This window comes from Molothrus aeneus, chromosome Z (genome assembly GCF_037042795.1).
Source record: "Molothrus aeneus isolate 106 chromosome Z, BPBGC_Maene_1.0, whole genome shotgun sequence".
Taxonomy (NCBI): Eukaryota; Metazoa; Chordata; class Aves; order Passeriformes; family Icteridae; genus Molothrus; species Molothrus aeneus.
Window position 1 is genome coordinate 2,153,237 of NC_089680.1, and position 24,679 is coordinate 2,177,915.

Sequence of the window (24,679 nt, forward strand, 5' to 3'; positions counted from 1 at the left end):
GAACTATTTCATGACCTACATAAATTTTTCCAAGATTTAGATAAAATAATTATTTTAGATATGAGAAAGATCTTGTAATAATACAAGCAAGGCTTGATTATTTGAAGGGTTTCACTCAGTTTAAAAAACACTGAAACTTGAATTTCGGATTCAAGTTTCTTAACTTCCATAATATCTGTAATACATGTTTAAAAGAAAACAAAAAAGCCAAACAAATACAACCCCAAATTCCAGTGGTATATAAAGAAATTTTAGGCTAAATGAATGCTGTGATGAATCAATTGCCCTGTGTACTTCTGTCTTCACATGAAAAGTTACTTATGCTACTATACATTCAAATTTTGCTTTCTTTCAAAATTTAAAGCTTTTGGAGTTGTGAGTGTAGCCTTCAGCACTGAAGGTAGAAGGTTGTTTGCAGTTGGTGAATAATTTTATTGAGAAACTCTGTTGTTTCAACTCTGTTATGAAATATCAAACAAGTAATTTATGCTTACTCAGTGGATCTTCTATGCAGCTCTTCTAAGGAAGAAGAGAAGAGTCCCAAAAAGCTGAAACTGGAAGGACTGCTGATACCTATCCTTCACTGCTTTAGAGTATCTAAATTGCAAATATTTATGCTCAGGAAACTGAACACTGAAATTTGTGTTGTGCTTCTTTTCAGTAGCCAGCCCTGCTACCCTTGGCTGGAGAGTGACACTCCTGTAGCCTCCACTGTGGTCAGTCTGTTTGCAGATTGCATCAAGCTTTTGCATGAGAGCTTCAAAGGTGAGCATGAAATCCTAAGCCTCCCCACTTGTTGAGTTGGAGGAAAAAAACACTAAAGTTTAGTGTGCATTTTTCTCTTTGAGTGTGATTTAGTGTAACTTACAAGTTTTTAATCTTCAAAAATAGACTTTTTGCTGCAATCAAGTTATATCTGAATTTTTTTCTGTTGTTAATTCAGCCATTTTCTTTGATTCTAGAAAAGCTGTTGCCAAGCCACCATGGGGCTCTCTGGTTACACCTAATGCATTACTGTGAGTGTTGCACAGCCCCCAAAATGCCAGAGTTTATTCTCTACGCTTTCCACACTGAGTTCAGAAGGCTTCCATGGAAGGAAATGCATCCAGACCAGATGCTTATGGAAGAGTTCTTTAAAGTGAGTTCGTGGCATCTGTTGAATTAAGTTCATAGTCAGTGCTGCCCTTGAAAATAGCTGGAGATTAGCAAGTAGGCTTTTAAAGCAAAGTTTGTTTTTAGCATTCATAGCTGCTCAATTTGTGGTGGATTTTTGTGAAGGAGTGCTTTTAAGTCTTAGACAAAGTTGTGGGGGCTGTACAGCTCCCTCTTTGTTGATCTGCTGAGTGTCTCATTTATTGCATATGTATTTAATGTTTTCAGTTAGATTTAATATATTTTGCTATTGCCGTGTTGTTCTCACTTCCAAGTCGTCTGAGACAAGGTAAAGCTGCAAGAGGGAGAAGGAAATGATGGAGAAAAGACATTTGTCTGCTCCTCTGCTGACCTAAAGTGCTGCTGTAGATTTACAGCTGGCTAAGGAACTGAAAAATATTAAAGGACTTATGTCTGACATTGTTTTATGCACATGTCTTTTTCCTTTTCTCCTTCCTAGATCGAAAGAGGCAGCCCCAAGAGTTGTTTCTTGTTCTTGGGTTATGTTTTATGTGAAGTAAACTGGGTCAGTGTGCTCTCTGATGCCTGGAATCCCAACCCTCACCCTCAGACTCACAGCATGATTGTCTGTTTGCTGTACATGATGGTCCTGCTGGCCAAGGAGGAACAGCTTATAGGTGAAGAGGTAATTTTTGTGACGGTTCATACCCATCTCTTAAAAGAAAAATAATCCTACTAGAAAGGACACGAGATCTTGTGAGTAAATCCACTTCATTGTTTCTGGAGGACTCTTCAGAGGGTCTTGATCATCTTAAAAAGTCCCATTTCACATCTGTCAGCTTTCTTCCACTTGCAGAATCTTCTGCTCTCCATTTCCTCTGAGGCATTACAAGATGCTGCACCAAGATGTTACTGGCTGCCTTTGACCATCGTTGTATTTCAGTTAGGAAAGTTACCAGCATTCTGTGCTTTGACCCGAATGTGTTTGCTTATCAGAAGCTTCTCAAGCTTCAGAAGATAGCTGTTTGCACACAGTGTGAGTCAGCCTCAGGAATTCCCTCCTTCCCTCCAGCAGTGTGTTAAACTGACCCACTGTCAGGAGGATTTTTGCCTCCCAGAGCACTCCTGTGACACCTTGATCTAAATCTCAGACTTTCTGAACCCTGTGTTCCAGGGCCTGAGCAACCTGAGGAGTACTTGTTGTACCAGCGTCACATTCCTGTAGAAGTAGTATAATTTGGGTTGGTTCTGGATTGTCCCCACAATTTCAGCATTTGTTCATTCTAAAACCTGTAGAAACATAGAATAGGATATAGAATATCCTTAGCTGGAAGTAATCATTGAGTTCAACTCCTACCCCTGCACAGACCCCCAGCAATCCCACCCTGAGCATCCCTGGCAGTGCTATCCAAAGGCTCCTGGAGCTCTGGCAGCCTCAGGGCCGTGCCCATTCCCTGGGGAGCCTGGGCAGTGCCAGCACCCTCTGGGGAAGAGCCTTTTCCTGATACTCAGTCTAAACTTCTAACAAAGCTCTGTACCAGTTGGTGTTTCTCTGTGTCCAGGGGGCTCTTTTTCACTGCAGATGTTTAAGAATAGATGGGAGCTGCTCATAGACAGAGAGGCTTTTACATCTGCTGACTGGCACTGCCTGTGTGAGCTGTGGGGCTGCTGTGTTGTTCAGGGTGGTATTTATGAGAATAACAACATGAGGAGTTCCTAGGTTGGTGGATGACTCACTAAATGGAAAATGAGGGGGACAGTTTCTCCTGTGAACTTGCATTAATGTATTTTCAAAAATAATATTTTAATGCCTCTTTTAAACATGTACTGAAGTGACTTTAACTTGAAGGGTCTCCATATATTTCTGGCTGTCTTTACATGTTTACATGTCAAATCCTAACATTTTTCACAGACTTTTGTTAGAGCTGCTGCAATAGTCTGAATACAGTTCTGCAAGTGCTGGAGATGAAGTACATGTGTTAGCTTACTGCTTGAATAAGGAATTGCTTTTCAGACAGACTCCTTAAGGTTATCTATTTCTGTGGGTTTTCAGCTCCATCTCCTTCAAATTCACTGAAGCCAGAACTTCCTTCCAATATTGAGTACTGTGAGTATGAATTGAAAACTGCAAGGAAGGTGAAGCTTAAACTGATGTCTTTAAATCTGCAGGAATCTCCACTCATAAATCTTCTTGGACAGACCAGCTCCCTTCCTTGGCAGCTTGTGGGCATTTCATCCTATGAAAGCATCATCAGCTACTGCAACAGTCACTACCCTCCCTCTGTTATCCTTGCTAAGGATGCTGGAGCTGAACTGATCGTGAAGCTCCTGAAAATCTCAGCAGGCTTTGGGGCATCTTCAGATAGTCACATCCACCTGGTGAGTTGAACTAGTTTTGAAGCATCTCCTTGCTATTCTTGGCTTTTGTAAAGTTATGTTTGTGTATATTACAGAATATTGAAAGAGTTCTAGGTGTGGTTTTTCTCTTTTTCAAAATTTTTTTGTCCCTAATTGATTTTAATTTTGCTTGACAGGATGCAACACTGAAGTGCCGAGTGTACATTCGCCAGGTGGTTCAGTTCCTCAGCACCTTAGAACAAAGTGGAAAGATAACCCTTGCAGTTTTGGAACAAGAAATGGCCAAGTTGCTAGATGATGTGGTCATCTTTAATCCCCCAGGTCTGTGTTGAGGAAATGGCAAACTACTTTAAGCTGTCAAAATCCTTTATTCCACAGAGTGGATTGATTAACGTGTTTGATGGTTTAATTATTTGCATTACTGTCACATCTCCCTTATGGGCAGCAGGGCATGGTACTTTGGTAATGTGTACATAGGTGGTATATTAGCACAAAGCAAAAATATGAATCTTGCCCTACAGAGCTGTCAGGACTGATAGAACCAACATTAAAAACAGGGGTTAAGTTTTGGAGTAAAACTGTCTGACATACAGGAGCTTGAACGATTCATTTCTTTGTCATCTGGCGGTTTGGGGTTTTTTCTAATTTTTATTTTACTTGTCATTTACCTCTTTTTTAAAGGGAAGAAGGGCACAAATCCATTCTCTTGGTCCTGAGGGATTAGGAGCAATGGGTACAAACTGAAATTGGGAAGATTATGTTAGGTATTAGGAAGAAATTCTTACTGTGAGGGTGGTGATACATTGGCACAGGCTGCCCAGGGAAGCTGGGGGTGCCCCAACCCTGGCAGTGCTTCAGGCCACACTGGGAAAGGCCTTGAGCAACCTGATCTAGTGGAAGTGTCCGTGCCTATGGCAGGGAACCTACATGGTATTTGAGGTCCCTTCCAACCCTTAATTTTCTGTGATTCTGTGACTCAAGAAATGGTTCCAAATTGTAAAACCAGGAAAACTTGACAGTGTTGAAGTAGAAGCAGTATACTGATGTACCACAGTGGTATAACATGTCCAGACATCCAGGATTGCGTGGTGAGATCATCTAGATCTCATTTTTAATACTAGTACCATCTTGGGGTTTCTCTGTCAATCTCTGCGTTCAGGTGAAATCCGTGTCTCACTGTACTCCCCAGAAATGGTTGTGAGGGGTCGTGTCTCTCCCTGCCCACGGGTGTGTAACGAGGAAGAGGCTTTTCCCAGTGGTAATTAACCCCAGTGGGTTCCAGTGTCTGTCACTGAAAGGGTTCTATGGTTTCTGCCTGGCAGACATGGATCTGCAGACGCGCCACCTGGCCCTCAGCAGCCTGTTCATGGAGACGCTGATGATGCTGAACAACTCCAGCATCACCACGGCCGAGTCCTTGCGGGGGAGCCTGCGCCGCTGGATCGAGGGCAGGGTGCAGGGGCTGCTGGCCATGCCCCTCCTCACAGCTGCCTGCCACAGCCTGGCCTCCGTGCGCCACATGGCCGAGACCACCGAGGCCTGCATCACCTCCTACTTCAGCCACGGTAGGAGCCTGTCTCTGCCTCTGGGCGCTCTGGGATTGTGGGAAATGGAGCTGTGGAGAGTTCTCAGGGCCTGCTTCTGGCTGTGAGGGTGGTGATGCACTGGCACGGGTTGCCCAGGGAAGCTGGGGGTGCCTCAGTCCTGGCAGTGCTCCAGGGCACACTGGGTAAGGCCTTGAGCAGCCTGATCTAGTGGAAGTGTCCCTGCCTATGGCAGGGGGGGTGGAACCTAGATGGTATTTAAGGTCCCTTCCAACCCTGAATATTCTATGATTCTGTGACTCAGAAATGGCTCCAAATTGTAAAACCATTCTACTTCTTGAAGCAGAAGAGGTATACTGATGTACCACAGAAGGCCCACACAGTGTGCATCTGTATGCAAACCTTGAGATAAGATATGCTGACTTAGAAATGCCTTGGAATAGGACAGACATTGTTGAGAGAGAAATGGAGCTAGAAACAAGTTTCAAAGGATGGCCTTGCAAATAAGACTAGGTACTTGAAATGGAACTATGAAAGATGCATTGTAGTGGGACCCACAAGGGGTAGTTTTAGATGATTGGCTTTAAGGCATCTACAGCACGATATGGCAAAAGCTGAGAGGCCAAGAAACACTTACAGTGCATTGTAATTAGGAAATAGTTGGCTTCTGATTGTGATGGCATGAATTATAATAGCTGTACTGTCTCACCCTTCACATGAGACTGAAAATGGAATAAAAGTTTTTAAAATGCCTCTCAGTTGCCCCATCTCTGGGTCAGAAAAGGGCTTAATCTGACAGGGTATGCCACTGAGTACAAATTGTCTTGAACTGTGGACTGGTTTGGCTTGGAAGTGTCATTAAAGATCACCTGGTTCCAGCCCTTCTGCTTTGAAGAAATGGCTTCACACTGGGTAGATGGGGTATCATAGAGAAATTCTTCCCTTTCAGGGTGGGAAGGCTTTGGAACAGGTTTCCCAGAGCAGCTGTAGCTGTCCCTGGATCCCTGGAAGTGTTCAAGGCCAGGTTGGATGGGGCTTGTAGTAATCTGGGATAGTGGAAAGTGTCCCTTTCCGTGGCAGGGGATGGTATAAGATGATCTTCTATGTCCCTTCCAACCCAAACCATTCTGGGATTCTGTGACTGTGGTTTGGGTCTTACAGCTGCCCTAACTGTGTGTTTTATTAATATCCATACCCATCTCTGTGAAAACTGATTTGCTCTGTGTAGTGTTGCCATTTTTCCTGATAAAGTGGTTTTACAAAAAAATCACCCCCAGAGAACTGAAGACATTTTTCCTTCCTCATTTTCCCTTCTCTAGTGTTCTGTAAGCTAATTTCAGAAAAAAAACCACTCTGGCTTGGTAAAACTATGAAAGTGTAGGGTGCATGATTTTATGTTTTTTTTTTCTTTCTTTCTTCTTTCTGTTTACATAATCCTTGTAGAACTACATTTTTATTTCTTTTACTGTGTGGAAGATTTCAGTACACCTGAGGGAAATACTTCTAATTCCATTGCTAAAATGTTCAAATTTTAGTCCTGGCTGAATGCTGGGAAAATATCTCACCTTGACCTCAAGGAGGTGCCCTATGATAGTGGAATCTTCTGTTCTCTCCATCAGAGTTGCATGGCATGCTGATTACCTTAAAAACAGCTTAACCAGCCCAGATTCTCTTAACTAGGAGTTCTGGTTTTTAGGTTTTACCAAGTGCTGCTTTCTCACATGCTTTCTGTTCTTTCCTTCTTCTTTCTTCAAAGATTCCCCTCACCACCAGGAGTTAGGCTGGGGCCCTATACTTGCTTCCCTCCAAGTTCCTGAGCTAACCATGGAAGAATTCCTGCAGGAGTGCCTGTCTTTAGGAAGTTACCTGACCCTCTACGTCTACCTGCTGCAATGCCTGAACACTGACCAAACCCTTACCAATGAAATGAAGATCCTGCTGACCATCAGCAAATGGCTGGAGCAAGTGTACCCCAGGTGTGAAACTTGGAGCTTCTGAATGGGCCTGGACTTTTGAAGAAATAATAATAATAATAATAATAATAATAATAATAATAATAATAATAATAATAATAATAATAATAATAATAATAATAATAATAATTTATATTTAAGTTTATTTAGGGCTGTAAAGCTTGTATTATTAGGTAGCCCTGGTTAATTAAGTTAATTGCAACAGAGTGCTGGATGAAATTGCCTGTCCTGCTCTATCTACTAATACAGGGTCTGTCTATCTGCAGTGGTTAAATGGAAGAAGGAATTTAATCCGCTAGAAAATTAGTGAGTTTCAGTCATTTTTCAGTCAGATTAGCTTGGTTTCAATGACGGCCTGGATTTGTGTTCTGTTAAAATGACTCAAAACAAACCCTGAATGACTGTGGGTTACACTTCCCAGTGTGTCCACAAGGTGGGATGAGTTATGTGCTGAATATTCAGTCTGGCACTATGAGAGACCTTGTGTTGAAAGCTGCTGGTTGGGGACTGAGCAGCAGCTCTGAACCAAACCTGGAGCATCTGATGGGATGCCCAGGGTTAGCAGCCTGTGCTGCTGCAAAACATCTTAGATAACTTTAATTTAGATTGTTACTGTTATTGGGTTCTGAGGGGAAAGGATGCATTGCTTTGGGGTCTAAATAGAAATATTTAATGCATGTAGCAATGGTAGTTAGAGTTGCTCCTGGTATTGCCAGGATTTAGTAAACCTGATTATTATTTTTCCATGTTAATGTTGATAATGTTCATATTTTCTTAAAAGAACAATTTGGAAAAATGTATGTTCCCACTGTTCTCTTCAAATTCAAAAAATACTTTCACTCTGGTAGGTGTTGTAGTAATTTCATTGCCAAGGTATGAAGGAGACAGCAAAGCCACCATGTAAAGCAGATTAAACCTTGCTCTAAACATCAGATCTGAGATTGCCTGTGATGGGAAACGACTGGGAGGAGGAATGTGAGGATAGTCTGATGCAGGAAACTCGTGATGGTGCTTTATGTGGAAAATCTGAGCTTGTTAACTTAAACTGCCAACTGTTTGGGGAAAGATTAAAAATAGCATAGGGGGAACTTCACTTTGGGCTTTACTCAACAAAAAGCTTCAATGTTTCCTTTTCTCAAGGGTCATATTAAACATCTAAGTTGTTGTGGTAACAACATCCCGTGCTTCCTAAAGTGTTTTATTGGTAAGTAAAGAAAAGAACAAACGAGTGGAGATACATCTTCATTCCTTTTGTGCCAAGTCTTAGGCAAGATTAAATCCACTTATGACTGCAGTATCATTTATTTTCAGTTGTAAGGCTTAAAAGGAAGCACTGTTCTTTGTCCAGTTACAGGCCCTTAAAATCTGCTAGCTGGTGGATCAAATCCATAACAGTAGCAGTCACAGCAGTACAATAACTGGTGGGATAGTACAGTTATGCTATCCTCATGTGATAAAATTAGCTGCTGTTAATTAACAAGCTTCACAGACCTAATGGGGAGGGGAATAAACTTCTTGACCTATGCGCTGACTCTTAAATTTTTATTTTCTCTTATTTTTTTTTTTTTAAATTTTACCTAAAGCTCAGCAAAGGAAGAGGCAAAGCTGTTTCTCTGGTGGCACAAAGCCATGCAGTTATCCTTGGTGCAGCTGGAGCAGGATGACCCCGTTCTGATTGAATCTGTCGTCCGGATCCTGCTGTCCATCCAGGCCCGGCAGAGCCAGCTGGCTGAAGAGAGACTCACTTCTGGAATACTTGGTGCTATTGGGCTGGGCAGGAGGTCTCCTTTGTCACCCAGGTGAGGGCTGGAGCTGTGGGGAATTAATTGGTTTGAGTGATGGTATTTAAAAACCTGGGTGTAGCATGCCCAGTCTGGGTCCAGCGCAGTGTTAAAAGGTGATCAGAACCCACATTGCCCCCAGATCTGTAATGTTCTTTGGGCCTGTCACAGAAATAGCACAGTGGGTGTGTTAATCAGCTTAAGAAGCAAGTATGAACCTCTGCAAAGGTTCTGGTGGAAAAGGAAAGAAAATGCAGTTCTGAATCTGACTTAATGTCCCCCTTAAGCAAAGTTTGTAGGCACTGTTGGTCAGAGGAAGGTACTTCCACCTGGTCTTTAGAAAACTATTTCACTTGACTTCCCAAAATGTTGTATAAAAACAGACACATTAGAATTTCTGTCCTAATCTAGAGGTATTGGAAATGTTAAGTGATGCACAAAGGAGCATTGTGATTCACTCTACCTTCTAAACAGAGACACCAAGTTTGGTTGTTAGGTGTCAAAATCAAGTTCACTCGGGAAAGAATACTGAGGAAAAACCCCATAAATGTTTGTAGAACAGCAACTAGACTCTGCACCTAAACATAACTTCATGTTTTTAAAGACCTTCTGGGATGCATTGCTGTTCAAATTGCCCTGAATTCTTGGTGTCATTCAACTCATCCCTTGATTTGGGTGATAGTAATGTTTTACATTCTGTCACCTGAGGAGTATTTCAGCTAGGCTTGAAACAGATGCAGGATTTCCTATAGAGGTATTACATTATCTTCTAGTATGTGTTGTGTCCTATAGTGTGTATACCCAGAGAATACCTAGTATCCCCTTCCACCCCTGGAAGTGTCCCAGGCCACATTGGATGGGGCTTGGAGCAGCCTGGTCTTGTGGAAGGTGTCCCTGCCATGGCAGGGGGTGGAACAAGGTGAGCTTTAAGGTCCTTTCCGACCCAAACCATTCTGGGGTTCTGTGACACTGAAGCGGTTTCTGATGCGTTGGAATAGATCCTCTCAAGCCTTTACTTTGTTCCTCATACGAGAGATGCCTCGTGGGTAGCTCTTACCATGTGCCTGCTGTTGAGACTTGCAGATCTGGTGTCACCCTGCCCCTCGGTCTCTCCGTGCAGGTTCCGCGTGGTTGCCCGCAGTTTGTCCGCCTTCCTCCTGGCGCAGATCCCCGCGGAGAGCCAGGTGCGCCTCAAGGCCGGCTCGGAGCCCAGGCTGTCCCAGAAGGCTCAGCAGGTGAGGTGTGCCCATCTCTGGCTGCTTGGCATGCCCTGTCTGCATGCTCGTTTAGCTTTTGGGGTGAGCTTTGTAAGAGTCACAAGTATTTGTGACTCTTACCCAAGAGTCGCAGTATTTCTAAGTATTTCTTCAAGGTAAATCCTGCTCTCACTTTGCTGCTAAACTTTGGCAGCAGGAATGTGTGTTTGACTCTGTCCTAAAGGTGATCCTGGTAAAACTTTATACAATGTTCTGTGTTAATATGAAGAATTCATTCTTTTTCAAAAATTCATTTTTGAATCTTACACGTTTAAAAGGGGCAGATGAACTCACATCTGTAAAGCCCGACTCGGAAAGTTTGGAGTGTAGCAGGTAGAAGGAATTTAAAACAAACAGGAAAAAACAGTGCTGCTAGTGATTTGCACTGCTTTTCAGTGATAAAGCAGGGCTACACTCACGCTGACATTTGTTTATGTGAGGTCAGGGCTTAAAAGGCCTGTGACAAATAAACATTCCCCCTTTAGCATGTGCACTGACCATGGTGTTCTTTCAGTAAGCACTTGAGAAGAGGAAGGAGGAGTTGGTTAGAAACCAAAGTAAAGTAGCTTGGTACAGCTTGTTTCTCTAAGAAAAGAACAAAACTTGGTCAGAAATATTTTCTACAGCTGCCCTTGCTAGTCCTGCCAACATACGATTTTTAATGTGACAGTTAATATTTAACTTTAATACTATAAATAGGAGCAAAACAATACTTCCATGAAAGTCAGTATATTCATAAGAACAACCTAAAGTGAAGATTTAAGTGTGTTGCAGCATGTAGTTTGACATAATTTCTGTGAAACCGTTCTTGAGTTCATGAAATAGATATTTGACAATATTTGGGTTACAGAATCCTAGGAAGCAATAATAGGGCAGTTTTTGTGTTGAACGTGGGGAGAGAACAGCTTGAAAAATAAAAGTTGACATGAAACACTGTTAGGAGATGACAGTTTGCAACTGTTTTGTTCTGAGTACTCTATGTTCTGTAGTAGGTGAGGATCCTTTAGGGGAATTGTGCACATGGTGTTGTGTTATGGACCAAAATACACAAAACTAACAGAATTTTCCCTTTTCCCCGTAGGCACTGAGTGCTCTAGAAGCCATGTCATCCAACAAACAATACATGGATTACCAGGAGCAGCTCTCCCAGGCCTCTGTGTTCATCAAGCACCCTGAGCACTGCCTTCAGGATGGCAATAACCTCCTGTCCCTCCTGGTGAACACGCTGTACCCAGAAGTGCATTTTTTGGACAGCATTCGGTAGCAGCGCTGGGTGGGCAGTGGCTCTGGTTTACAGTGTCCTTATTGCACAAATGATTTTTACCTTCAGAGTTCCACTTTAATTAAGTCAGACCTGCGAATAAGAACAACTACACAATGACAATTTTCTCCACTTCAAGGTTTTCTTGCTTTCTGTTTGAGTTTTAGGCCTGTGGAATTGCTTAATGGTTTGCATTTTGGCGGGGGGGCTTTGGTTTTATTTTTATTTTTTTTGACTGAAAGCACTTGAATATCTTCTGTGTGTGGTGCCCTCTGGAGAGAAGGGTGCCTGGGGATAGGTGTACAAATCACTAGTCAGCACAGCTCACTGTAGTGTCTGAAGTTTTTGCTTGGTGCCTTTTTTTATTTTCCAGTGTGTCATCATTCAGGCCAGTTCAAATGTGAGTGGAGGGTTGTGTGTAAAAGAGGTTTGACTTTCTTAACCAGGATCCCTCTGAGTCTTACCTGATGTGTCTAGCGATTTTTGTGAAATCCCTGTATTTGAAAGGATGGTATTTTAAGTCTTGACTTTTTTGCTATCCCACAGAAATCTGTAGTTTAGAGGCATGCCTACAATCTTTACCCACTCCTGTAAATATCAGCACAAATGGGAACTAAGAACATTGTTTTTTCCTGTTTTCTAAACATTGTGTGTCTGCATCTGTATTGATTGATTAAATGCAAGTAACTTCTAGCCAAGTTCAAGGGGATTTAAATCCAGAGACATATTTTCTGGATCTCCAGTGTCTGAGAGGGGAACAGTCAGTTACGATCATGTTAAATAGGATTCCTTAATTCCTTAGTCTGGTTGTTTAGGAAATGTTCAACCACCACCACCACTTAAGCTTATTTTCTTCTGCCTGGCTGGACATGACATAACGGGATTTTAGATGACACTGTGAATAGGCATTTTTGTTGTATTAAATTTGGTGATCACTTGTTAAAATTCTGTTGCCAAAGCATGAACCATGAGCCTGTAAATCTGTTGTTTCAGCTGAATGATCACTGGTTTTGTTGCCTTGTCTGATCACAGGATGCACTTTTGTTTAGGAAAAGCAGAAGGCAAATTTTTCCTGGTGCTTGTTTGATGTCCCTTTAATCACTGGTGTGTTTGAGCTGGCCCAAGGTCCTGCAGTCCCAGTCCCTACAGCTCTGTGAAGGAACTGATCACTTTTTCTCCTCCATTAATTGTGCCTTTGTGTTTTTGACATGGTTGCACGTTAAAACATGAGTTCTGGTCAATAGGGGATAGAAATGTGCTACCTACTGGTCAATGATGCTTTGAGCTGTTGCTCTTAAACCGTGGTTCTGGTGCTAGAGGACAGATCACCTTTTCCTTCTTGGCAGGTTCTGCTAATTATGCCAGCTGGGTCCTTAGATCACCATCATTTTAATGTGGTCTTAGAGTTCTTTGCTCTATCTGCGAGCCTATAAATAAATATATATATGTACATCCCTCTGTATAGTAACCAGATACCAATGCAGCATGGTTTTTAACAGACTCTTTTGGAAAATTCATGTCTGGAGGAATACATTCTGCTGCTTTCCCCCCCAAAGACTTAAAAGCACTGGGTTTATTAGGTTAAATGTTATTGATCAGTTGCCTATAAATGTGAAGAAGTCAGAAGTACGTGTTTGACATGCACTTTCAAAATGAGGAATTGTCTCAGCTGTTGAGTTTTTACAAATGTTGTATTTATAACATGCTCTGTCTGCAAAGACCATGCAAAATAAAAATGGAAAATCAAGCAGTTGGTGGCAGACACTGTGATGTTTTCAGCCTGGTAGAAGGATCCACATCAGACACCACATCGTTGCTGTATGTGCCCCCTGCAGACCAATCTTCTGGCAGTGGCTGAAGCCTGAACCTGTATTGCACTTCTCTGTGCACATGTGAACTCCACAGCTTGGGGCCTTATTTTCCAAGTGGTGCACAGCAGATGGAGTTTTTATTCCTTCTAGTTTTACTGGAAGGGCTTTGGCATTCCCTGCACTTCCCAGATGAGTTCAATACCAGAAGCATCCTGGTGGGTGCACTGCTGTGTTTTGTGCCTCCAGTTCATACGGGTTTGAGTGGGTGTTTGATTCTCCCATGAGGACCAGGGGGAACCAGTTGGTTTTGGGACACGAGGTCTGATGCTTCTATTTGGACCCAAACTACTTGAGTTAAAGAAGTAATTTTTTGGAGAAAAATTCAGAAAGCCAAGCCTAAATCCCATGCACAAGGAGAAGTGAGTTCTCATTACTACATGTCTGTAAATCATAAGGGCTCAGAAATCCAATTCAGTTTGTTCAACTGATATCTCTGAGGTATCTTTCCTCTGTGACACCTGTGAATCTGAGCTTACAGGTCTGTGACTACACTGTCTGCTGTAACTTCCCTTCTCTTTGCATCTCTTCTTATTTTTTATTAAATCTGGTTTTGTCACTGCTGGAATTTTAAGCAGGGATTTAAAAGATCAGGTTCAAATATATCCTCCCATTTATTTTTTCTTTCCCCCTTATCATTCTGGCCAAGTAATTTAAAATTCTGCTTTGCTTTCCCGGTGCAGATCTTATGAAGAGGTGAACTTTAAAATAATGGTTCCCAGCCTGGGGTCGAGTTTGCAAGCTTGATGGTATTTCAGTAGCAGTTTGGTGGTTGTTACCAGGAGCAGGATTGTCTGGGGAACAGTGTTGGAGCTGCTGCACTGGGATGGTTGCACAGAGCATCAAATCCAGCAGTGTAAATGTGAAAGTGAGTTCAAGCCACCTGCTCTTTCTTAATTCTTTCTCCTCCTCCTCATCTAAGCCAGCCTGTTGCTGTCTCCAGCCCTGTCCTGGGCCTCTGCCTGCCTCTCCAGGACTCCAGGTTGACCCATGTTGCCCTATACCATAAGCTGGATCTGTTCACCTGATTTTGGAGGAGGTTCACAGTTGGGTAAGAGATTTGTCTGTGGTTGGCCTTTGTGACTTCGTGGCCTTTGGGATTTTGCAGTAGTGACTTAATCTCAGAAGAGAGGGATTTAAGAAATGAGTAGTCAGACCTTAAAGAAACTCCTTTGTGTAACACAGGGATGGAAATGGTTTTGAAACATTTTTTTAGCTATTAAGAAAGAAACAAAAGCCCAACAATTTTGTGTATTGAAACATTTATCACAAAGCTCTGAGTTTCAGGAGCTGAAGCAGAGTTAGAACACAGACTAGTTTAGACTTCTCATATCCTGCTTTCAGCTCTACCAGTTTTTGGAAAACATCTTTTTGCTTGGAGTCCTCTTTAAAGTTAAGGTTTCCTTTTAAACTCTAAAATAAACTCTTCTGGGCATTTAGGAATAATAGTAACAATAATTTTTTTAAAAAAGGAACAAGCCCCATCAGAAATTCCAGTAGTGTTTTGCCACAGCAAGGATTTCCATCATGTCAGTAGCCCACTTGGATGTGGTTGGAGAAGTGGAGTGGTGAAAATGCTTTTCAGAGCAATGTTTGGAAAATACCAAAGCAAAAAGCTCTGAGGCAATTTTATACTATTGTATACTATTGCCTGCTTGCTTAAATATTTGATAGGGGCTAAAAACACAGCTAAGTTACAATTGACCACTTTGTGCCCTTCCAGCTCCATCACTCTTCTCTTTTCCCCATAAAGGCTGCCGTCACTTGTGAGGAGAAGCAGGGCTGGAGCTCACGGCATGGTGGAAGGGACCTTAGAGATGATGGAGTTCCATCCTCCCCGAGGCTGGTGTGATCCCCTGTGCCTCAGCCAAGGCTGGCTCTGTGCTCCCTGGGGCAGGGCATCCGTGGCTGCCTCAGCTGCGCTGGGGCCGGCTCTGGCTGTGCCTGTGCTCGCAGTTCTCGTAGGTGCACTCCGGCTGCTGGGGCCTGGCAGGGGGACAGGTGGGAAAGGTGAGGGCGTTCCAGGCTACTCTGGGATTTGCCAGTGGCTCCAGTGGAAGCGTCTGTGACACTCCGAGACAGAGCCTCTTCCACTTGACAGTAGTCTCAGCTGCAACTGCTGTTTTACACCTTAAAGCTTTTACATCTTAAAGCATGCAGAGCAATCTCCTGCACCTTTAGCATCCACTGTCTGGGCCACTGTCCTGCCCAGAACCTCGTGAGGTTGTGACAAACCAACCTGCACCAAGGGAAATATTAGGAAAAGGTTTTTACAGAAAGAATATGATAAAGTTCTGGAATGGTCTGCCTGGGGCAGTGGTGGAGTCACCATCCCTGGATGTGTTTAAAAAAGGACTGGATGGGACACTTGGTACGCTGGTTTAGTTGAGGTGTTAGGGCATGGGTTGGACTGGATGATCTTTAAGGTCTCTTCCAACCCAGTGATTCTGTGATTCTGTGAACTCTGGGAAACCTCTCCTGAGCAGGATTTTCTCATGTAAGTGTTTGGCTTTAAGCCTTCCTATCTGTGTAGGTTTCTATCCAAATATAACCAAGGGTACGATGTGGTTTAGACCTTGATAAATCAGCAAAACTGGTTTTTAGTAAGAAATTAGAGATTTGAATGTAGGATTAAATTCCTTGTTTCTTTAGCTGTGCCCTGTACATTTGACTGTCCCCCATCCCTTTCCCTTGGGTGGATAATCCATTGTTGGTTTAATGTGGCATCACAGAACCATGGAAGGGTTTGGGTTAGGAGGAATCTTAAAGCTCACCCAGTGCCACCCCCTGCCATGGGGTAGAATGCCACCTTCCACTTCCCAGGCTGCTCCAAGCCCCATCCAGCCTGGCCTGGGGCACTGCCAGGGATCCAGGGGCAGCCACAGCTGCTCTGGGCACCCTGGGCCAGGGCCTGCCCACCCTCCCAGCCAGCAATTCCTAATTGCCAAGAGCCCAAAATCTGTGCCTGCCCTCTGGCAGTGGGAGCCATTGCCTGGGTGCTGTCCCTGCAGGCCTTGTCCCCAGTCCCTGTGCAGCTCTGCTGGAGCCCCTGGAGGCCCTGGCAGGGGCTCTGAGGTGTCCCTGGAGCTTCTCTTGTGCAGGTGATCATCCCCAGCCCTGCTGTCTGCAGCCTTCCAGCCATGCTCTGGGCCTATGGCATATCTAAACTTCTGTCAGCCCTTTGCTGGTGCAGCAGCCTCGTGCTCTGGTCTCTCAAATTGCTGCCCAGTCCCTTCTCCTCACTCCACCGGGGTTTCCTCTCAGCTGTGCCCAAGCCAGAACTCCTGGGGGCAGTGTCCAGCCCTTGCTCCCTCACCCTGGCTCACCTGGCCATCAGCTCAACCCTCTCCTTGCCCCAGCAGCCTGCTCTGAGGCCAGGAAATTGCTACCAAGACTAAGGACACGCTGCATTTCTCACCTGGGCCATCCTCACTCTCCTGCAGGATAACACGAGTAGAAGGCAAGACATCCTTACCTGGCCAGGCTGGGTGGAGCAGAGGGGGGACCTGTGAAGTGGAAATGATGATGTGGGTTAGCCATGAGGTCAGAGTGGGCTGGGGGAGCCAGGAGTGCCCTAGAGCTGCTGGGAAGCTGCACTGGAGGGTGGTTGTGACACTACAGTGAATGGGAAGAAGCCCTGATGTTTGGTATGTGGTCCTCTCCATGTGCTTGGGAATTAGGCACCGGAATGTAAGGAGCAAAGCGTTTTTGGTTGGTCTGACAACTTCTACTGTTCAAGACAAGTGGTGGCTTCCATGAATGTCAGACTCTCCCTACCATGAGTCACAGTGATGTGACATCTCATTCTTCTCAGTCCCCTTCTGTGCATGTCACCACTCAGCAGCACTGGAGGGCTGGGGACCAGCTGGGGACCTCCTGGCTGCTTGGGATGTGGTATCCCTCAGCCCATGGGTTTTCCCAAAACCCTCTAATTCCTATCTGCTGTGAGCTGGGCACTCCCTGCTCGCACAGCCTGGAAGGTGGGGTTTTACAAATGCTGGAGAAGTACTGGCTGCTGAGGCCCTTGGGGACTGACAGGGGCGGTCTCTAAAATGAGGATGTCCATCCCAGAAGATTAAACATGTGTGGGATGCAGCAAAGGTAAATCCTGGCTGTGGGCTACAGTGGAAGAGATAGTAATTAGCCTGCTTCAAGGGAAAAAAAAAATAAAAAAAATCAGGTTATGTAGGCAGTGGTCTCTCCACTGATTTCCCCTCAGCTGGTTTATTAACATTTCTTCTTGGGCACTAAGGGAAATTCCTGCTCCCTCTGAATTTCCAAAGGAAATTTCCAAATTTCCTCTCTCAGCAGGCCGTGACCAGCCAGCCAAGAGCTCTTGGCTCTTCTTGGTTTTCCTGCTAGAACCGTCCTTCTCCTAGGGCAGAAAATCATGAAATCATTAACACTCCCTCCCCTCAAAAAACCCCAGTCCCTGTTTATCGACAGTTCTGCTGTCTCTAAAGCCTGCCTTTTGTAGCTTTCCCAAAACCCTCCAATTTTACAAATCCCCACACCTCCTGCCTGGTTTGTCTGCGCATCCCTCCCTGGGATGGAGGCGCGTCAGGACACTGACCTTCTCTGGAGAAAGCAGCGAAGCTCAGGATCACCAGCAGAATGACCACCTTGATTGCCAGCGGGACGAAGATGAGGATGAGGAAGGAGGAGCTGTCGGAGGCCCTGAATTTGTAGAAGTAGACGGCCCCCTCTGCCCGGCCGTGGCTGTTGACGGCGGTGCAGGTGTATTTCCCGTCGTGCGTCAGGGAGCGCAGCTCCTTGGTGACACGGTGGCTGGAGCTGCTGCTGGAGCTCAGGTTGCTGTAGGGGGGTCCTGTCCAGGTCAGGGCAGGCGCTGGCTCCCCCTCGGCCGTGCAGCGGGCCTGGAAGGTGTGATCCCTGCTGGAGCTGACCGTGATGTTAATGATCCTGGGGGCGGCTGTGGGAATGGCAATGGGGGAGGGAATGCGAGTCAGGCTGCAAAGGCAGATCTGGTGTAAAACAGCTGCAATCAAGATTTGGTCTTGGTGGAGCCTCAGCTTTGTTCGGTCAGGGTAAAGTTGGGTAATGGTGGGTGAGAGCTGGACCTGCCCTAGCCTGAACCCCCCTGCCCTGGGCTGAGCCCCCAGCGTGGGCAGCAGGGCAGGGGGGATCCTGCCCCTGTGCCCCTGGGCTCAGGTGAGAGCCCACCTGCAGAGCTGCCCCAGCCCTGGCTCCAGCAGCACAAGGAGCTGGAGCTGCTGCAGCCAGTGCAGAGGAGGCCACGGAGCTGCTGCCAGGGCTGGAGCCCCTCTGCTCTGGAGCCAGCCTGGCACAGCTGGGGCTGTTGAGCTGCACAAGAGAAGCTCCAGGGACACCTCAGAGCCCCTGCCAGGGCCTCCAGGGGATCCAAGCAAAATGGGGATAAATTTTTTAGCAGGACTTTTTGTGACAGGACAAAGGTTGTTTTGAAGCTAAAAGAGTAGAGATTTAGATTTGATGAAAGGAGGAATTTTTTTGAAAAGAGGGTTGTCCAGAGCAGCTGTGGCTGTCCCTGGATCCCTGGAAGTCTCCAAGGCCAGGCTGGACAGGCTTTGGAGCAGCATCATCTAGTGAAAGGGGAGTTGGACAAGATGAGCTTTAAAGGTTCTCTTCAACAGAAACTATGTAATGACTCTCTGGATGTTGGGATCAGCCCTCTCCTTCCTTGTTTTTCTTGGCACTATCTTCTAGATTTCCTCACCCAGCCTGTGTTGGATAGAGGGGCAAAAGGGTTCCCCCAGCAAAGCCTGGATGCAAGGATGTGTGCTCTGTTTGTTCTATCCCAGCAATGGCTCACACATTTTCCTGAACTTTGCCCAAATTCAGCTGCTGTGCCCTTCCTTGTTGGCAGAAGGCAGAGAAGTGCCACTCACCATTGTAGGCACAGGTGCAGCTGGTGACATTTCTGCACTTGGCTGCACCTCCACGAGGTCCAGGACATGTCACCCACAGTGTTCAGCACAAGCATTTTGTGGCTGTTCCTTTGATCTCTGACCTCCAGAGTGCATGTGAGGCCTTTGCTCAGTGCCTGAGACTTGCCAGATTTGGCAGGTTAGTTATAGGGGAAATATCTGCTTCTGGCCACAACCTATTTTTGATTACCTTTGTTTCAGCCCCAGAGTTACCAGGTCACTTTCAGGTAGGACATTAGGAGAAATTTCTTCACAGAAAGGGTGACTGGATATTGGAAGGGGCTGCCCAGGGAAATGGTGGAGCCCTTATCCTTGGAAGTGTTCAAAAAGGTGTTATGGAAAGCAAAGGGCACTAAATGAGTGTCCTCACAGAGAAAGAGCAGAATTTTTTTTTTTTTTGACTAGACAACAAAAACAGAGTTTTCAACCACCTACTACAAGTTGTCCTCTTTGTGCACATAAGTGCAAGAGTAATCTGAGTCTGTGTGTCGTGGTTCTGTGTGTTTTGGTGTTTAAATTAACCTTTCAAGCACTAATTAACCCCTCCCAATCGCAGTGTCAGGGCCCATTCCCAAGCAGGGTACTGTATCTCTGTGTGTTATCATTCCTCTGGTGTTAAAATCCAGGAAGCCCCTGAGAGACAGGTCTTGCTGCCATCCTGCCCTGGTCCTGCTGTGTGTGGGTGTCAGGAGCTGGTGCAACTGAAGGAGAGGCTCAGCTGTGCAGAACTTCTCAGGAAAGAGCCAAGCTCATCCTCAGGTCCCATCTGGACACCCACACTGCACAGCAGGCATAAGCAGTTTCCCTCTCAAAACCAAAATCATCCAACCTCAATGGCCTGGGTAAGATCTGAGTCTGCTTCTGAGGCCTCCTGTGTCTCCTAGCTCCCCCTTGATCTGTGAGCTTGCCCTGGAAAGTGGGATTAGCATTTGACATTTGTTGCTCTGAGCTGGTTTTCCAGGAAAAAAAAAAAGGTTTCCAGGTTTGTGTTTCGTGCTCCAGAGGATTTTGGATTTATTGGCACCTGGGCACCAGGTATCTTGTCTTTCCAATCCCTGTTACCACCTGGGCCCTGTAGTGCTAACACCTGTGAACTTGTGCTCAGCACCTGGGCTGTCCAGTTCAGGGTCTGATGGAGTTTTAACAAGATGTCTTTAACCCCAGTTTAGCTAACCCCAGTTTGCCTCTGCTGCCTGCCCTGATCCTGTGCTGCAGGGATAAGGTGGGATGCACAACTTTTGGTGGGCTCTCACCCCAGCTGCCTGAGCCTCAACATTTCTTTACCAGTTTTGTTCCTATTCCCTTCCCTGCATTTTGCTCACTGTCTTGTGTTGGAAGACTGAGGAGGACAATGAATTTTCCCTGTTATAATGGAGAAAGAAAACTCAACCCTTTAGAAAACCAAAACTGAGGAGGACAATGAATTTTCCCTCTTGTAACGGAGAAAGAAAATTCAGCCCTTTGGAAAACCAAGACTGAGGACAATGAATTTGGCCTGTTGTAACAGAGAAAGAAAATTCAGCCCTTTGGAAAACCAAAACTAAGGAGGACAATGAAATTGGCTTGTTACAATGGAGAAAGAAAACCCATCCCTTTGGAAAACCAAGACTGAGGAGGACAATGAATTTTCCCTGTTATAATGGAGAAAGAAAATCCATCCCTTTGGAAAACCAAGACTGAGGAGGACAATGAATTTTCCCCCCCTGCAATGGAGAAAGAAAACCCAATGCTTTGGCAAACCAAGGCTGAGGAGGACAATGAATTTTCCCTGTTATAATGGAGAAAGAAAACCCAGCCTTTGGAAAACCACCTCAGGTAAACTTGTGCTGCCATTTGTCATTTCCCACACCCTGTGGCTCTTCCCTCGACGGTGTCTTTGCCTCCTGTGCCTCTCAGGCCCTCTTACCAATCACGTGCAGCCTGATGCCATTCCTGCTCTCGTACTTGTCCTGGCTGTCTCCAGCCAGCTCCACCCGGCAGAAGTACCTCTCGCTGTCGCTCCAGGTCAGGTTGTCCACCCTGATGGACAGGTCCTTGTGCCGGGGGTTGCCCAGCAGCTTGTACTTGTTCTTGTGGCTGATGGCAGTCCTGCAGAGCTCGCTGCTGCTCTGGCTCACACACTTGAAGATCACCGTGCCGTTGTAAGGCTCCTTGATCCTCCAGATGGCCGTGAGCGCCCGGTCAAATGTTTTGTAGGGGTGTGTGAAGGTGCAGGGCAGGATAACCATCTTCCCAAGCTCTCCAGTGACGTCAGATGGGACATGGACAGACCAGCCATTGCACTGCACACCTGGAGGGATCATGGAATTGCACAATGGTTGGCTGGAAGGGGCCTTAAAATTCATTTCATTCCACCACCAGGGACAATTTCCACTAGCTCAGGTTGCTCCGGGCCCCATCCAGCCTGGCCTTGGACACTTCCAAGGATCCAGAGGCAGTCACAGCTTCTTTGGGCAACCTGTGCCTGGGCCTTACCACCCTCACAGCCAAGAATGTCTTCCTAATATCTAATCTAAATCTCCCCTCTTTCAGTTTAATATATAGACGTGTCTGCCTACCCACTGTTCCGCTGCTATTAACAGCTGTAGCAGCAGACTGTGGCTTCAGAAACACATCTGTGCCTCCTGTCTCATGAAACTCCATTAGATCAGGGGCTCTCAGTAGCTGAGAATACCTGTAAAATGTAAATGTACGTATTTCCACCCATCCCTGGTCTCGTTGGCTTCACCATATGGGCATTCAGCTGTTGGATTACTCCTGTAGACTCAAAGATCAGATTTGGTTTTTGTTCCTCTATCTGTGGCCCATAACACTTGACAAACACCTGCGTGGCAGTGCAGCTTGTATTCACCTATTGTGTGTTACACAATGGACAAAGGCCATCCCAGAGCCAGTTCCCTGCTCAGATATTTACACAGAGTCAGCTCCAAGCCAGTATTTTGATTACTGAGATCTGGAGTCGTGCTGCCCTGTCATACACAACAATGGTATGAGCACCTTTTCCAGCCCAGGTAATCTAATAAACAATGCTGCAGCACTGCAGGAGCTTCATGAAGCTCATGGGGTTTGAGCACAAAGATCTGGCACTGAAAACAGTAATTGCTATTGCTTTCTAGCTTATTTGCTCTTGTTTTAGTTATTTTGCAGCATGTCACTGTAACCTTTACTTTAGGAGAACTGTAGATTGTGTGCTTTTGAGTATGACTTGCTTCTCTCTGCTACCCCTTTGATTAGCTTTTTTTTTTGTTTTCAATCTTAAGCAAAGAACACTTTTTTTTTTCCTAGCACATAATCCTCCCTTGCCTTCCAGATGAAAAATAATGTTAAAAATAAGTGCTTTTAATGTTAGCATCTCCGCCCATTTCCATGGAAACACAGTTTGCCTAGTTATGAGTGGAGGGAGCTGTCAACTTTCCCTGTATAATTTACCCTTGACTCTAAAACCTCAGCGTGGCAGGTCTTTCACATTCCTTTTGTTAATATCCAGCCTCCATTTGCTAATGGAACTGAAGCTCTCACAAGGAAGAGAGAGGCAAACAGCTTGCACACCTTGCAGAAAGTAGCTTCCAAAAGGAGTTGTCAGGTCAGTGTTGCTGCTGGTGGTCAGTGGGAAAGGTCATGAGGACAGCAGCAAGAGCTGGGGACCAGCTCACAGCTACCCTTGCCCTGGCCAAATGCTGTTTGGCAGTGAAGCTAAGCAAATCCTATGGAGTTTAATGGAATTTAAGCACATATTTGAAGTAATGCGATCAACGGAACTTAAGTGCTCAGTGGAACTAGAAAACATTGTGTCTGTTGCATAATAACTTCTAAGGAATATGAAGCGGGGATGAAAATGCTGCATCCACCTGACAAAGATGGGGAAAAGTCAGACGGACTTCCTGCTCATGTTAGGAAAACAGAAAAATGCAAAAAAAACCCCACAAACTGAGGGCCCCTCTGAACTGCTAAGCCTGAGTCTTCACACTGTTGTCACATGCACTTGGAATGTCAGGATAATTTTAAGCAACATGATGGAGAGTGCAGTTTCTGTAGAGTTTGCTGTAGCAGGCAAACTTGGGCTGGGGTGAGAGGAGGATCTGTGAGCAGACAGGGGCTGGGAGCAGGCTCAGGACTCACCCTTCCTGGAGATGCGGAGGAGGCACAGGAGAACCAAGCTGAGCTCTCTCATGCTGCTCGATGTCCTCCCCTGAGGGGCATCAGCACAGCAGAGCCATCTCCTCACATCTGAGCTGCTGGCCCTGCAGTGACAAAAGGTTTTTCCAGGGGGTTGGAGAAGTTGTGGTTTTCTTCTCCCCGGAGGGAATGAGTTGTTTAGCTGAACCAGCTCTGGGCTCAGGTATTAATAGTTCTGCGGTCAGTCATATGAAAATTACACCAGAAGGAATCACACTGTTAACCACTTTCCAGCTAAAGGGAGGGAATTGCAGACTGGAATTGCAAACATCCATGTGTGTGATGGGGCAAGAGCGGATGGCTTTTGCTACCCACTTACCAGCCTAGAGGAAATCCTTGCAATCAGCCTGAGGTTGTGACAAGCAAGGCTCTTACTGTCCTGTCTTCCTTCTCCTGTACCTGGAGCCTTCAAACCAACTGTGCTTTACCCCTTGTCATCCCTAGGTATAGAAAAAAACCCCAAACCACTCTTCTTTTGAAGAAGAAGTGTGTCTATTCCGAGGTTCACTGGTGGATGAGTGGTTTGGTGTCCCCTGGCACCCTGCTCTGTCCACTCTCACATGACCCCGATGAGTGATGACTCATTCCCTCCTCAGAAATAAGATGAATTTCAGTTTTTTGCCCAGCACCTTTGTGCAAATGCTTGCTGCTTTCCTTCTGATTTAGTTTTAGCAAATTAACTGTGCAGTTTGCTCATCTGCAGAGCCTGTGGGGAGCTGATCGTGTTTTCCCCTTGCCATCTCCCTTATGGCAATCTTGTGCTAAGTTTAACAACCCTGGGGTGTGAATTCCCTGTCTGGGTTCACCTTGAGGTTTGCTGCCTTTGCTTCAGGCCACAGGTGTGTGCCTGAACGATCTCACCTTGTCCAGGGTGCTGCTCTCGGATGGTGACAGGGACAGAGCACCCGCAGGACTCACTTGGGCAGGGCTTGCAGCATCCTGGTCCAGCCGAAGGTGTCCCTGACCATGGAGGGATGGGATGATGTTCCAGGCGCCTCCCATCCAAATCATCCCGTGATTCCCGCTGCAGCAGCCGCTGGAGGGCTCCCAGAGCCAGGATAAGATGCTGCTGGGTCGCTGCTGCCGCTGTCCCTGAGCCCGGAGCCAGCGCCCACCCGCAGGAGCCACGGCAGGGCTCCCCTTGGCCCTTCATCCCTGCTCCTGCGCCTCTGCTCCCTTCTGAGTGAGAGGAATAGCGGGATTGTCTTTACAAACCTGGTAGATAAAACCAGCACTGGGATATAAAAGAAACAATGGGAAGGAAGGATTCCACTGATTGATGGAATGGAAAAAGATGTTTGCTTTTGCAAATAAACTTTAGGTTTGTTGATAAATGAAATTAGACGTTGAAAGATGAAAGAAACAATGGGGAAGAAAAACCCCTAAATTCCATAAGAATTAAAAATTAAATGGGAGGGGTAT

General features: G+C 45.6%; 2 protein-coding genes across 2 annotated transcripts in view; one reads left to right on the forward strand and one right to left on the reverse strand.

Annotated features, from left to right (window-relative positions):
- EPG5 (ectopic P-granules 5 autophagy tethering factor) overlaps window positions 1-13,033 on the forward strand; it is a 54,813-nt gene extending 41,780 nt beyond the window's left edge. Inside the window, exons 35-44 of the mRNA XM_066569164.1 lie at window positions 662-765; window positions 963-1,138; window positions 1,613-1,798; window positions 3,283-3,492; window positions 3,648-3,792; window positions 4,794-5,036; window positions 6,772-6,991; window positions 8,572-8,787; window positions 9,890-10,004; window positions 11,107-13,033. Of these exons, the coding sequence (XP_066425261.1) occupies window positions 662-765; window positions 963-1,138; window positions 1,613-1,798; window positions 3,283-3,492; window positions 3,648-3,792; window positions 4,794-5,036; window positions 6,772-6,991; window positions 8,572-8,787; window positions 9,890-10,004; window positions 11,107-11,289 (1,798 nt within the window). The 3' untranslated portion in view covers window positions 11,290-13,033. The remainder of the gene's footprint in view (window positions 1-661; window positions 766-962; window positions 1,139-1,612; window positions 1,799-3,282; window positions 3,493-3,647; window positions 3,793-4,793; window positions 5,037-6,771; window positions 6,992-8,571; window positions 8,788-9,889; window positions 10,005-11,106) is intronic.
- Window positions 13,034-15,039: 2,006 nt separating this feature from the next.
- On the reverse strand, window positions 15,040-23,252 carry SIGLEC15 (sialic acid binding Ig like lectin 15). Its single transcript, XM_066569729.1, has 5 exons — window positions 23,201-23,252; window positions 20,988-21,371; window positions 17,728-18,087; window positions 16,630-16,660; window positions 15,040-15,140 (listed from the first exon to the last, which is right to left on the reverse strand). Exons 1-5 carry the CDS (start codon window positions 23,250-23,252, stop codon window positions 15,068-15,070), a joined length of 900 nt encoding a protein of 299 aa, XP_066425826.1. The 3' UTR covers window positions 15,040-15,067.
- Window positions 23,253-24,679: the final 1,427 nt, after the last annotated feature.